Here is a 14,771-nt window from a genome sequence, read left to right as displayed (position 1 = left end):
CTACTCGGAGAGGCTGAGGCAGGAGAATGGCCTGAACCCGGGAGGCGGAGCTTGCAGTGAGCCGAGATTGCGCCACTGCACTCCAGCCTGGGCGACAGAGCCAGACTCCGTCTCAAAAAAAAAAAAAAAAAGGTGGTAAAAGTCAAAATGTACACTAAAACTAAACTTTCACAAAGCATAAAATTCAGAAGAAATTATTTTTAAAATCTTAGTCTGCTAGAAAATATACCTCTAATATTTATCTCTATTTTAAAATTAGAGAGGTAAGTGATATATATGTAACTCTGGTTGTTGTAAAAGCATGAACACACAATATGTTAGTGTAAAGATAAAATCAAATAATATAAGAAAAATACTTCATCAACTTTATAGAACAGTAACAATTTGTTCTTGCTGAAAATAAAATCTGAAGTAGGCCTTTAAGAAGAATACCTTATTTATAGGCAGTCTGTTACTCAGTTTGAGGCTCTCCTGCCCTCCTTCTAGTACTTCTAACTTACCTCTCTGTCTTGCTTATCTTTAGACTTCTGCAGCTCTGGTTCCTCAATTAGGAGTACTCGTTCTGCATCAAGACCCTTTCTTGCTGCCCCCCTTCCAGGACCCATACTTTAAATAGTGGGCACCACTTCATCCTTTGGGGCTCAGTATCAGCTCCTCAGACAGGGCTTTGCTGACCAACTAATTTCATATATCCTCCCTTATACCATCTCATAACTTTTCCATCATCAAGAATAACACAATTTGTCACTGAATCATTTTTGCTCAACCATATACATCTTGAGGAATCACCTAGTGACAGGCACTTCTAGGGACTCAATCAGTATGTGCTAAATAAATTTAAAGAAAAAGAATTAAAAAAAAATAGCCAGATACGTTTAAGCATAATAGTAAAACTACCATATTCATATCTATTTTAAATAAATGTATGTATATCTACATATTTACATATCTATATCTTCTAAATTTCTTTAAACATTTTATTCCATGATTATAAAGAATAATTTATAATCAAACAAATATAGGTATATAAAGTTATAAAAAGTGTTCTCTCCAGCACCCTGACCATGATAATGATTATAGTATCTAAATTGTATAATCTCAAGAGCACCATTTAAAATGTTTCTGTATAAGACTAGGGAGCAAAGCCTAAATCTCATAGAACAGAAAGACATTCTGGATATAATTAGTTTTAAGGGCAGAGTCACATTATTAATACCTATGGAACATTCTGAACTTTACAATTAGTACCTGTAGTATCTTGCTTGGTCATAAAGGATTCTACACCCGTAATAGCTGGAGGCCGAGGTAATCGCCGTGCAATACAAATCAGACATGACTGGAAATCTGCCCAAAACAAGAAGGGGAAATTGAAGGATAGAGAGTAGAAAATGGTTTACATCTATCACTTGCCATTAACGGTTTTCATAAAAACAATACATGTTGGCCAGACGCAGTGGCTCACCCCTGTAATCCCAGCACTTTGGGAGGCCGAGGTGGGCAGATCACAAGGTCAGGCGATCGAGACCATCCTGGCTAACACGGTGAAACCCCGTCTCTACTAAAAAATACAAAAAATTAGCCGGCCATGGTGGCGGATGCCTGTAGTCCCCGCTACTCGGGAGGCTGAGGCAGGAGAATGGCGTGAACCCGGGAGGCGGAGCTTGCAGTGAGCCGAGATCACGGCACTGCACTCCAGCCTGGGGGACAGAGCGAGACTCTGTCTCAAAAAAAACAGAACAGAACAAAAAACAAAAAACAAAAACATGTTACAGGACCTGACATAATATTGAAATCATTCTTATCTAATAGTATATTAGAAATAAAATTGCTGGCAACCAAAAACTGACAGCTCCAGGTAGAGAGTTAGTTGGCATAAACCATTCCTTCCTATAGAATGCTCTTACATATACTAGAGGAGAGAGATGCATCTCATGTACTGGATGATAACAACTACAAGTAGTAGTTTTGGTTAGATATAAGTGGCACAGTGTTTCTTAAAATACAGTTTTGTAGTCAATTTCTTATATTCACCAGTACTTAATGGCTACAAAGATTATTCTTATAACCACAGTGTAGATAGTTACATGAGAAAAACAACCTTTGACTCTGAAGCACTATTTTGCTCTTGACAGATGACTTCATGTTTTTAGGATATACAAGTTTTTCAAAGTCCCATTCCCAAATTTTGTTTTGAGGATGTTAAACACAATATCACACAGCTAAAAATGAACTTTAATCAAATAAAACTTGGCATGTGTATTTTGTAAAAAGTCTCCAGTTGATTGTTACCTCCGTTTCCTGGTGAGACCTGCTACGTACATGGCTTTTTTGCATCTGACTGACTTCTTGTCTACTACCTTCCCTTGTCCTTACTCCAGTTCCCAATTTGTGATTTTCTAAACTTAGCCCAGTCTAAGTTTACATGGAAAATTCACCCACTGTCACATATTTAACTAATTCCATGTTGATACCATGTTCATATTAGAGCTTCAGCATGTTTCCATCTGTTCATAAGTTTTCCCCTTGTAAATTACCTTGTATAGCCTGAAAAATGCCAACTCTATTCTCCAATGTTCCCTACACTCTAAACTTGAAACTTTCTAAAAATCAGAGCTGTTCAACAGTCTGCTGCATCTGGTACATTTCCAACTGGCAGCAGTTAGTTACATCTCTTATTTCTAGACAGCAAGTTGGTTTGAATTATTTGACATTTTAGTGGGAATGCCAGCTTAAAACTGAGAATCTGGGGGGCATATTAAAGGAATGATTCTAGATGTTAGTAATTATTGTTTTTTAAGTATTAAGAATATATAGCAAATGGAATAGCCACTATGATACATACTATAGTAACCAAAAATACTATCTGAAAAACGCAGTTTATAATTAATTTCTTCTCCTTTCCTTAAAGTCACAGAAGAAATAAACACTTTAAAAAGACCGTTTGGCTTTACCTTCTCCATCCTCTTGAATTGATTTTGGCTGTGACACAGTGAAACACTGCATTACTTCATAACGCTGGCAAGCTTCTTGGTTCTCGGTCCCTGGCTCATCTGGAGGGTGAATTAGCATCCTGCAGTTAAAGGTATGGCTATTTCGTCGTGTTGCCTCTTGAGGCCAAGGAACTCCATTTACTGAGGAAGAAAAATTGATTATGTGCTTGTGAATATGGTGAAAAAGCACAAACTCTGAAGATACAAAAGATGTACTTTAAGCCATCTGCTTAATTAGATACTCAGATTAAAAGACAGACTGACCTCTTCAGATCTAACATTATCCTGAGGCAACAGAATACTTATCTCCCTAGCAAATCTAAATGTCTACCAATTAGAAAACTGTAACATTTCCAAGAAAATACATATGATCTTCCCCTCAAATACTATAATCAAAGGCAAAAATTAAAAATTAAAACTTACTAGCCATTTTGCTCAGATTTTACAGCAGTTAATTAATGAGTTTTTCAGTTGGTATCCAGTTACACTTTGACAATGAAAAAATGATTCAAAACCACAGGTACATTGATAAGTGGGGTTTTAACTTGGCAATCACAGATTCTTAAGTTTGGCTTTCGTGTGGATGTGCACCTTTCTGGGGGAGAAGATTTCAATTTTCTCAGAGCCTGTGACTCAAAAAAATATTAAGAATATAGAGCAATCTCAATTTCTCATAACCATTTTTTCCTTTTGCTTTATTTTACTTAACTAGCACAGTTCATATGCTACAATACCTTGGATACAGTGGATAATCAATATTATTATATAAAAAAAGATTGCTGAAAAGGAAATGTTACCTGATCCAGTATAGGAAAAATGAATTCAGTTGTAGAAAAGGTATCTATTTCAAGTAAAAACCACTGTGTCGTAGGTCATAATCTCCCAGTCACAGTGTCATGTTTAAATCACGTGGTCATGAGATGATCAGAGGGTTTTTAAGGCTGCCTTTTTTTTTTGAGACAGAGTCTCACTTTGTCACCCAGGCTGGAGTGCAATGGTGTGATCTCGGCTCACCACAACCTGCGCCTCCTGGATTAAAGTGATTCTCCTGCCTCAGTCTCCTGAGTAGCTGGGATTACAGGCGTGCGCCACCACGCCGGGCTAATTTTTTATTTTTAGTAGAGACAGGGTTTCACCGTGTTGGCCAGGCTGGTCTCGTATTCCTGACCTCATGATCAACCCATCTCGGCCTCCCAAAATGCTGGGATTACAGGTGTGAGCCACCACGTCTGGCCAAGGCTGCTTTTTTACTGTTCCCAAACATTTGACTACCTTAAACTCTCCAATGACCCTCCTTCCTTTTTTCCATCTCGTCCTTTATTGTTAGAGGAAATCATGGAAACAAACCTATACTGGACTAAGAAGTCTTGGGTTCTGCTATTAGCAAGTTCTAAGGTTTGGGTTAATTATTGTCTCATTTTTTAAAATAAAAGAATCTACTACCTTATCTCTAAAGTCATTTATACTTTAAAATTTCATAATAAAATACATAAGATACCTTGATACTTGATTCAAATATCAGTAGTGATTTTAATAGAAAGAATCATTTCAAGTCCCCAGTTACAACAAACATATATTACTATTTTCAAAAGGGAATGAAATTTCTATTCTGTTGGGGGAACAATGTGGAAAATGAAGAGCTATGAATAACATTTTTATATGCGTGTCTGGTTTAGTTATATAGGATTTCTGTCCAAGGTCCTCCCTTCCACTTTTGGGGCACATATAGGCTAAAGAGTGGAAGGAAAGGGAGGAAAAAAAGAAAAATGAATGTAAAAATTAGCATATCCATTCATTTTTAGAGCTCTCTTCTCATGTACTGAATAAATGGATTAAGTTGTCTAATTATTAGGAAAACTCTCCAACTAAAGTAAATAGACCCTATGATAAAAAATGGATTTGTGCTGGGCGCGGTGGCTCATGCCTGTAATCCCAGCACTTTGGGAGGCCAAGGTGGACGGATCACGAGGTCAGAGATCGAGACCATCCTGGCTAACACAGTGAAACCCTGTCTCTACTAAAAATACAAAAAATTAGCCAGGTGTGGTGGTGGGCACCTGTAGTCCCAGCTACTTGGGAGCCTGAGGCAGGAGAATGGTGTGAACCTGGGAGGCAGAGCTTGTAGTGAGCCGAGATCGCACCACTGCACTCCAGCCTGGGTGACAGAGTGAGACTCCATCTCAAAAAAAAAAAAAAAAGGATTTGTTAACACTACTCAGAGAAATCAGAAATGACACAAACACATGGAAAAACATCCCATGCTCATGAATAGGAGGAATAAATATCATTAAAATGGCCATACTGCCCAAAGCAATTTACACATTCAATGCTATTCCTATCAAACTACCAATGACATTTTTCATAGAACTAGAAAAAACTACTTCAAAATTCATATGAAACCAAAAAAGAGCCCAAATAGCCAAGGCAATCCTAAGCAAAAAGAACAAAGCTGGGGGCATCACATTATCTAACTTCAAACTATATTACAGGGGTACAGTAACCAAAACAGCATGGTACAAAAATAGATGCATAGACCACTGGAACAGAATACCGAGCCTAGAAATAGAGCCGCACACCTACAGCCATCTGATCTTTGACAACGCTGACAAAAACAAGCAATGAGGAAAGGACTCCCTAGCCAATAAATGGTGCTGGGATAACTGGATAGCCGTATGCAGAAAATTAAAACTGGACCTCTTTCTTACACCATATACAAAAATCAACTCAAGATGGATTAAAGACTTAAATGTAAAACCCAAAACAATAAAAAACTTTGGAAGACAACTTAGGCAATATCATTCTGGACATAGGAACGGGCAAAGATTTCATGATGAAGATGCCAAAAGTGATTAAAACAAAAGCAAAAATTGACAAATGGGATCTAATTAAATATAAGATCATCTGCACAGCAAAAGAAACTGTCAAGAAAGTAAACAGGCAACCTACAGAATCGGAGAAAATATTTGCAAACCATGCATCTGACAAAGGTCTAATATCCAGTATTCATAATGAACTTAAACAAATTTACAAGGAAAAAACAACCCCATTAAAAAGTGGGCAAAGGACATCAACAGACACTTTTCAAAAGAAGACACACATATGGCCAACAAGCATGTGAAAAAAAGCTCAACATCACTGCTTATTAGAGAAATGCACATCAAAACCACAATGATGTGTGGTTACCATCTCACACCAGTCAGAATGGCTATCATTAAAACATCAAAAAATAACAGATGCTGGCAAGGCTGTGGAGAAATGCGAATGCTTATACACTGTTGGTGGGAGTGTAAATTAGTTCGACCATTGTGGAAAGCAGTGTGGTAATTCCTCAAAGAGCTAAAGAGAACTACCATTTAACCCAAATATTTCATTACTGGATATATACCCAAAGGAATATAAATCATTCCACCATAAAGACAGATGCAAGTGTATTTTCACTGCCACAGTATTCACAATAGCAAAGACATGGAGTAAACCTTAATGGCCATCAATGGCAGACTGGGTAAAGAAAATGTAGTACATATACACCATGGAATACTATAAAGCCATAAAAAAGAATGAGACCATGTCCTCTGCAGGAACATGGATGGAACTGGAGGCCATTATCCTTAGCAAACTAACGCAGGAACAGAAAACCAAACACTGCATGTTCTCACTTATTAGTGTGAGCTAAATGATGAGAACTCATAGACACAAAGAGGGGAAGAACAGATACTGGGGCCTAATTGAGGGTGAAGGCTGGCAGGAGTAAGATGATCAGAAAAAATAACTATTGGGTGCTAGGCTTAGTACCTTGGTTGATATGGTTTGGCTCTGCATTGCCATCCGAATCTCATCTCAAATTGTAATCCCCACATGTCGAGGGAGGGACCTGTAATCCATATGTGTTGAGGGAGAGAGGTGAATGGATCATGGGGGCAGTTCCCCCCATGCTGTTCTCGTGATGGTGAGTTCTCAAGAGATCTGATGGTTTTATAAGCGTCTGGAAGTTCCTCCTTTGCTCTCTCTCTCCTGCCTCCTTGTGAAGAAGGCGATTGCTTCCTCTTCTCCCATGATTTTAAGTTTTCTGAGGCCTCCCCAGCCATGTGGAACTGTGAGTCAATTAAACCTCTTTCCTTTATAAATTACCCCAGTCTCAGGGAAGTTCTTTATCACAGTGTGAAAATGGACTAATACACTGGGTGACAAAATAATCTGTACAACAAACCCCATGACATGAGTTTACCTGTATAACAAACCTTGCACATGTACCACTGAATCTAAAATAAAAGTTAAAAAAAAAGGCTTTATATTTTTGTTTATAGCTTGGCTTAGATAATGTTTACCCTGATCTATTCGGTTATCAGGGACAGGGTTTCAGCTTTCTGAAGGTGTCTACAAAGAAAGCTACTTGCGGAATGTTACTAGAAGAAGAGCTAAATATCTAATCACACTCAGTTCAGATAAAAGGAAAGAAGGTAGAGAAAAGGAAAAGAGGTGGAGGAATGGTTAGGAATTAAGGTAGGCATAAGGAGCCAAGAGAAGAGCATACAGTGATGAAGAGGAGAAAGGCGCTTCCTTGAAGTTTAATTTCATGACCTGTTATGGTGGTCAGTATATCTAAGTTGTACAAAACACTTTTTGAGATGTGAAAAAAAAAAGTTGAAAAATAATCACCACAACTAAAGAAACTAAAGTCATTCTGGTAATAATTTACACGTCAACTATCATTATCTTCTTAAAAAAACAACAATAATTAACAGCAAGTTCAATTCCAAACTTATAGGCCCCTCAATTATAAGCTGCTAAATATTTTAGGTGATCTTTCTAGATACTGATTTCACAAGATTAATTCGATTTTTTTAAGTTAACTGAAATATTAATAGTTTACCATGACAAAACTCTTTTGAAGCTAAATCTTCTTTTAAACAGTAGGCACTGAGCTACATATTTATGCAAAAAGACAGCAGCATCACACACGTAAGGTCCTGAATACTCTGTGGAATGGAAATAAGAGGATAGATCTATACTAGAGGTATGAAGCTTCTGACAAAATTCAGTATTTTGTGTGTGGGAGGGGGTAGTTTACACTATCTAGCTAGAAAGCAGCATGCCTAATCTTCATGCAAGTCCTTTCTTAACTCACCATATGATTCCTCTTTAAAAGGATAAATGCCACTGATAATGTTTAAAAAACCTAGTAAAACAAACCCAAAGTATTAAAAAATTACTAACAAAAGCCCCCTGTATAGGAAGAAGTAGCAGTTTAGCTACAATTTAAAAAAGAAGAACAGGGACAAGCATGGTGGCTGACTCCTGTAATCCCAGCACTTTGAGAGGCTGACGCAGGCAGATCACCTGAGATCAGGAGATTGAGACCAGCCTGGCCAACATGGTGAAACCCCATCTCTACTAAAAATACAAAGATTAGCTGGGCGTGGTGGTGGGCGCATGTAATCCCAGCTACTCGGGAGGCTGAGGCAGAAAAATTGCTTGAACCCAGGAGGCGGAGGTTGCAGTGAGCTGAGATCATGCCATTGCACGCCAGCCTGGGTGACAAGAGTGAAACTCTGTGTCAAAAAAAAAATAAAAATAAAAATAAATAAATAAATAAATAAGAAAAACGGAACTATTCTACTGAATGTGATCTATAAAAAAATTTGCCTCAATTTCTACAGAATAATTTCTATGTGCTTCTAAGAGCACACTATGAAAGGACAAGATTGTCCTTCCTTCACATCGCCTTCTAAGCTAAAAGCATAATCAAAACCAGCTAGCAGCTGTTAATAATAATTGTAGACCTATCATTCAGAAATTAAAAGCTCCAAAACATTTAGATAAAGCCAGTCACAGGAATAATAATAACAGCTAAAACAAAAGAATTTAATACTGGCCAGGAAATATGCTAAGCAACACTTACCCTTTAACCTTCCTACCAATGATGAGGCCTAGAGGGTTCAAGTGTCTTGTCCAAGGTCACACTGCTAATTAAGTAGCAGAGTCAGAATGCACAGCCCATTTCTGTTTTATACCAGAAAGGCTATGCTCTTAAGCACTATTGTGTCTCCATCATTTGAGATACAAATGGTATGAATTTATAAAAAGACTTGCTTTTTAAAATTTTTTTTCAAACTTCAAGTTCCAATTTATTAGAATTTCACAAATAAGTCTATGTTCACTAACATCTCATTCTTTGTAATCTTAGCCTTTCACAATATAATCTTTTTATAACCATCTGTGCAAGTATAAGTATATCCATGTATACTTGTTCTTTTGGACAAAATTTCTCACCATACCAGCTTCCCAGCATTCAGATTTTGTTTCTTATAAATAAAATGTTATGCTTAAAAAGTACAGATTTTAGACACTGAAATCTTCTAAATCTGTAAATTCAAAAGCAATTTTAAAAGTTTGACTTTAACTTTTTTCTTCAAAATTTCTCCTTGGAAATAACAAATCAAATATAAGAAGCCAGTGCTTTGAATAATGTATATGTGATATATGTATATAACGTGAATACATATATAAATAATGATCCCTAATTTTTCTTCAAATTTCTTTCTTGATAGGTTCCGAATCTTGATTTGATTTTTTTTCCCCAGTGGTTGATAATGAATTACACATAAAATGATTCTACTTGGTCTCTTTCCTTAATTTTCTAATACTTCGATTATTCTAATAATAAAGGTTTAAATGTAGGTACTATAATTTATTTTCTCCTAAATGCTTTTTGGAAATACCTTGAAAGAAGCTATTGGCTTTTCTAAGTTAGTGTAGTTGGCCTTTATTCTTCTGGTGGGACCATCTCATTGGTTTCTAATGGATGATCAACCAACATTGTAAGATTAGGTGATCTATTCTGTTATTACTGAGCTTGCCCTATCTTTCCTTCTCTACACTATTGCATAAGAAAGTAGTATTATTTTTTCAATGTTTCTGTTCTTCCATTATTGGGGGAATGAGAGAAAGATACCTCTGCAGCAAAAACTTCATATTCCTTCCTATTGTGAAAGGCTGCTCAGAGAGGCAACAATGAATTGTCAGGCCAGCTGAGGATCACTGTCTTGTAAGCAGCCGGGAGCAGCACCACGAGCAAGCACATAAGCTAGTAAATGACACTCCCTCCAAATTTACCTACTGGCAGTGATTTGGGGGAACCTGAATAGTCACAGATCTACAGCATCCTGAGCACCAGGCAGAACAGGTAATGTGGCCCTTCCACAAACAATAAGCCCCTTCTTCAGGAGTCAGAAAACAGCTCATCCTTGTTTTCTGTGACTGTAGGCCTCTTTCCAACCAGGAAGGCTGCTAAACCCAACAAATATCTTGTTACCCAACATGAGACTAAAATTAAATTAGTTTTTTTTATACAAAATAAAATGCAATAGCTCAGTTAAATCCATACACCAGTAGTCCTCAAAATCTGTGAACAGCAGAACAAAAGAATCTAGAGTCCATGGCCAAGGATTTAAGTATTACCTGCAGTGACATCAGCGGAATCTTACATTGTCTGACTTCCCTGACCACATGCCTCAGTTCCCATACTCCACGGTATGGTAGAGTCTTAACTCTCCAACTCAGATACTTTATCACACAGTATCTGTCTGAAAAACTGATGTGTGGTAAATTTATCTGCATTTTAAATTGCTTTTATTTCAGAGCTCACTGAACAAATAGACTGTGGGGAAAAAAAGTAACAATCTAAAATGGAATGGAATCTGAAATGTAATATGAAAACTTTCTTATTTATCTACAAAATGTACACTGACTATTGAAAAACACACCCACTCAGATGTAAAGGCAGCAATGCAATCACCAGGAGTAACTGGAACTTGAGCACTGAAAAACTTTAGAGGAGCCTGAAAATTCAAGAAGTAAACAAAGGCTTGCTGTTAGTCCATCCATGCCTTTACAAGAATTAGAAAAAGTCCCCTAACTCCTAAGGTACCAGCCCTGCCCCACAGCACAGAGTTCAGTGAATAGAACAGACACTAGAAATTAGACTCCATCCATCCTCTCAGCTAGGCTCCTCAGCAGTGAATAGTCCATCCAACCATACTTGGAACTCCTCAGTTAAAGCACTTTAAGTCTAAAAACATTAATTTTAGTAGATATATGACATGTATTCTTTCCTTCTTCCCTCCTTCTCACTCCCTCTCTTTCTCATTTCTATTCTTTATTCTGTGAGCAGGGTAATGGAAAGGATACACATTTGTCTCTTTCTTGAACATAATCAAAATTGAAAACAATTCACACAGTATAAAGAAGCTGAAAGGAATGCTCTCCATCAGCTATTTGATGAAACTCCCCTTCATATTTATATCTGAGACGGAAACCACATTGAAAAAATATTTTAAATACATATTATAACATATATAATACTATGTATTATAAATATAATAATCACATATTATAGATTATACATATTATATAAGGAGAAGATACAGAAAGCTAGTATTCTTTTTAAAAACACATTTCTGTTTACCTAGTGATTTTGGTAGCAGATTCTTCACAAATTCTGCATGATCCCCCACGTGCAGTATGCTGTAGACGCTGGTATTCATTAATTCCTCCTGATTGTAACCTAAGTAGCTGGTTACATTCTCTGACACAAATACAATTCTCCCTTCACAGTTCACAACAAAGAAAAATCCATCCAAAGCCTGCAAAACCAAAAGAAAAAAACGGTTTGGAAGTTGAAAGATAGAAGAAAAATTAAACTATACTTTTTTTCTATTAAAAAAGAGATCAGAAATATATGTCAAGACCTGGTCTCTGTCCTCAAGGAAATTGTGATACTGTAGGAGAGAGAGACATAAACATAATAAAATATCAGTGATAAAATGCAGATCAGAGACATACACAAAATAGTCTATAAGCACACAGAAGGATGCCTAATTTGGGATCAGGGTGGGGGTCAAAGAAAGGTACAGACCTCTACCTAACATATAAAAGGCATAGTAGGGGAGGAAGAGGATTGAAGGAAGAACATTCCAGGAAGTGGAGAGAGCATACCACAAAAAGAAAATGAACAGGCAGTTTGGAGCTCCTGGAGTATATGGTACAAGGTGAGTCAGCAGAGGTGGACAGGAGCCAAATCACAGGGGCTTCCTATGCACTGAGATGGAGCCAGGGGTCTCCAAAAGGAGACATATGCATCCTACGGGGCATATAATATCCACAAGGGAGCACGGGAAAAGTTAGAACCTCTATGTATATTGTAATCTAAAACATAATAAAGAAATTAAGCTTAAGCATATTAACACTCTGGTGCCTGACTCAGTGCAGACAGTCACATTTCACACAAACCCTGGTATCCTGAGGAAGAGCCAGAATGCAGAGGTTGACTGTGGCACCTTACTTATTTGTAGTCTTTTCATTTATTGCAACATATTCCAGCTTACTTGCTGCAGAATGTATATAAGCAATAAAATCAAGATCCTGAAAAAATAGAACATTTACAGAATTTTGTAACAAAATGTAAAATGACCATAAAAATCCTTTGGATCATACAGGGTCTGCTGGTTATCTACGGGGAAATTAAAAGACCTATCTAACAATGTTGACGGGTTACTCATTTTTCCTTTTAAAAAAGGTCAGGGAACCGGGTGCAGTGGCTCACGCCTGTAATCCCAGCACTTTGGGAGGCTGAGGCGGATGGATCATGAGGTCAAGAGATCGAGACCATCCTGGACAACATGGTGAAACCCCGTCTCTACTAAAAATACAAAAAATTAGCCAAGTGTGGTGGCGGATGCCTGTAGTCCCAGCTACTCGGGAGGCTGAGGCGGAGAATGGCTTGAACCCGGGAGGCGGAGCTTGCAGTGAGCTGAGATCATGCCACTGCACTCCAGCCTGGGCGACAGAGCAAGACTCCGTCTCAAAGAGGGAAAAAAAAAAAAAAAAAAAAAAAAAAAAAGGGCCAGGGTACCAAGTTTGCTGTCTAGAAGATACTCTCCAAAAAGTACACATATTTTTTTCCTTCAGGATTAAGATGAAATTTTAACAATGAATAAAAAGCAAACTGCTTTTTAAAAAGACACTAATGCTATAGAGACAGCATGTGAAAATGGATGTTTGGAAGTGTTACCACTGTTACAATTTTGTTCCTGAAAATGACGTGATACTGAAAATGTCCTGACACTGAAAATGACGTGAACTGAAAATGACCTGAATAGCTTGTATAATTTATCTTATCTCATCAGTTTAAAATCTTAGAGCATTTTCTGTTGAAAAATCTTCCAATTAGATTCTCAGTGGGCTTTGGCCCTTCTTTTCTTTTTCTTTTTTCTTTTTTTTTTTTGAGAGAGTGCAGTGGCACGAAATCTTGGCCCACTGCAACCTCTGCTTCCTGGATTCAAGCGATACTCCTGCTTCAACCTCCCATGTAGCTGGGATTACAGGCATGTGCCACCATGCCCCACTGATTTCTGTATTTTTAGTAGAGATGGGGTTTCCCCATGTTGGCCAGGTTGGTCTTAAACTCCTGACCTCAGGTAATCCACCCGCCTTGGCCTCCCAAAATGCTGGGATTACAGGCATAGGCCTCCATGACCAGCCCTATTTTTTTTTTTTTTAATGTAAAAATGCAACATCTTCTGATGTTTGGAAGAATCATTTTTTTTTTTTTAAATCAAGGAAACTGGAATGTCAATAAAAACCTCTGCATAGTTTGTGGGTAGGATTTAAAAATGCGTATCATAATTTAGTAAACACATCCAATGATATACTTTTCCATTTGCCTCTACCTTATTTTTGAGAGGTGCATTTTTCAGCTAAGGTGATTATTTTTTAATTGAGAAAAACTAATATATATTTACGGTATACATGTTTTCAAACACGTATACATTGTAGAATGGCCAAATCAAGCTAATGAACATAAGCACTACCTCATATACTTATCATTTTTTTGTGGTGAAAACACTTAAAAGCTCTCTCTTTGCAATTTTGAGGTATAAAATAATTGTTATTAACTACAGTCACCATAATGTACAATAGATCTCTTGAACTTATTCTTCCCATCTAATTGAAAGGTTTTTATCTTTTGACCAACATCCCTCCAATCCCCCCAACCCTTCACGCAACCCCTGGTAACCACCATTCTAATTCTACTCTCTCCTATGAGTTTGACTTTTTTAGATCCCACATATAAGTGAGATCATGTGGTATCTGTCTTTCTGTGTCTGGCTTTTAATTAACATAATGTCTTCTAGGTTCATACATGTTGTCGCAGATGACAGGATTTCCTTTTTAAAGGCTGAATAGTATTCCACTCTGTGTATACACAGCATTTTCTCAATCCATTCATCCATTTTTGGACACTTAGGTTGATGCAAATTAAAACCATGATGAGATATCACTTCATATCTGTTAAGCGTAGGTGAGGATGTGAAGAAAAGAGAACATATATTATGGGAAGTAGTAGAGAGGCTCCTCAAAAAATTAAAAATAGAACTACCATATGATCCAGTAATCCCAGTACTGGGTATATATCCAAAGGAAATGAAATCAGTATGTCAAAGAGATGTCTGCACTCCCATGTTCACTGCAGCATTATTCACAATAGCCAAGATATGAGGATCAAGCTAAATGTCTGCCAACAGATGAATGGACAAGATTATTTAAACCAAATATTAAAATAAATTTAGTAATACATCTCCATTATCACTCCATCACAAAGAATATAACCAAGATTTAAAACAAGATTGAAGCACAACGCATTGTTCTCATTTAAAATATTGCTAATATTTTCTTTAGCAAGAACAAAAAGGAATAAAGCTATTTTTATTCTACCCGATTGCT

At 37.2% G+C, this 14,771-nt stretch overlaps 1 protein-coding gene across 7 annotated transcripts in view; it reads right to left on the bottom strand.

The window, feature by feature from the left end:
• Window positions 1-14,771, bottom strand: part of NCOA1 (nuclear receptor coactivator 1) — a 277,704-nt gene that overhangs the window by 75,779 nt on the left and 187,154 nt on the right. For 6 of the 7 annotated variants that reach the window (XM_030800369.1, XM_030800366.1, XM_030800370.1 and 3 more), the window contains 3 exons: window positions 11,455-11,632; window positions 2,952-3,131; window positions 1,249-1,344 (listed from right to left, as the gene is read on the bottom strand). In XM_030800369.1, the coding sequence (XP_030656229.1) occupies window positions 1,249-1,344; window positions 2,952-3,131; window positions 11,455-11,632 (454 nt within the window). Of the gene's footprint in view, window positions 1-1,248; window positions 1,345-2,951; window positions 3,132-11,454; window positions 11,633-11,737; window positions 11,768-14,771 lie in introns of all 7 variants that reach the window. The other variant, XM_030800365.1, reaches the window with a different exon arrangement.

Source organism: Nomascus leucogenys, chromosome 19 (assembly GCF_006542625.1).
Source record: "Nomascus leucogenys isolate Asia chromosome 19, Asia_NLE_v1, whole genome shotgun sequence".
NCBI classification, from domain to species: Eukaryota; Metazoa; Chordata; class Mammalia; order Primates; family Hylobatidae; genus Nomascus; species Nomascus leucogenys.
The sequence above is the reverse complement of the archived record's forward strand: the minus strand, read 5'-3'. Positions and strand labels throughout refer to the sequence as shown.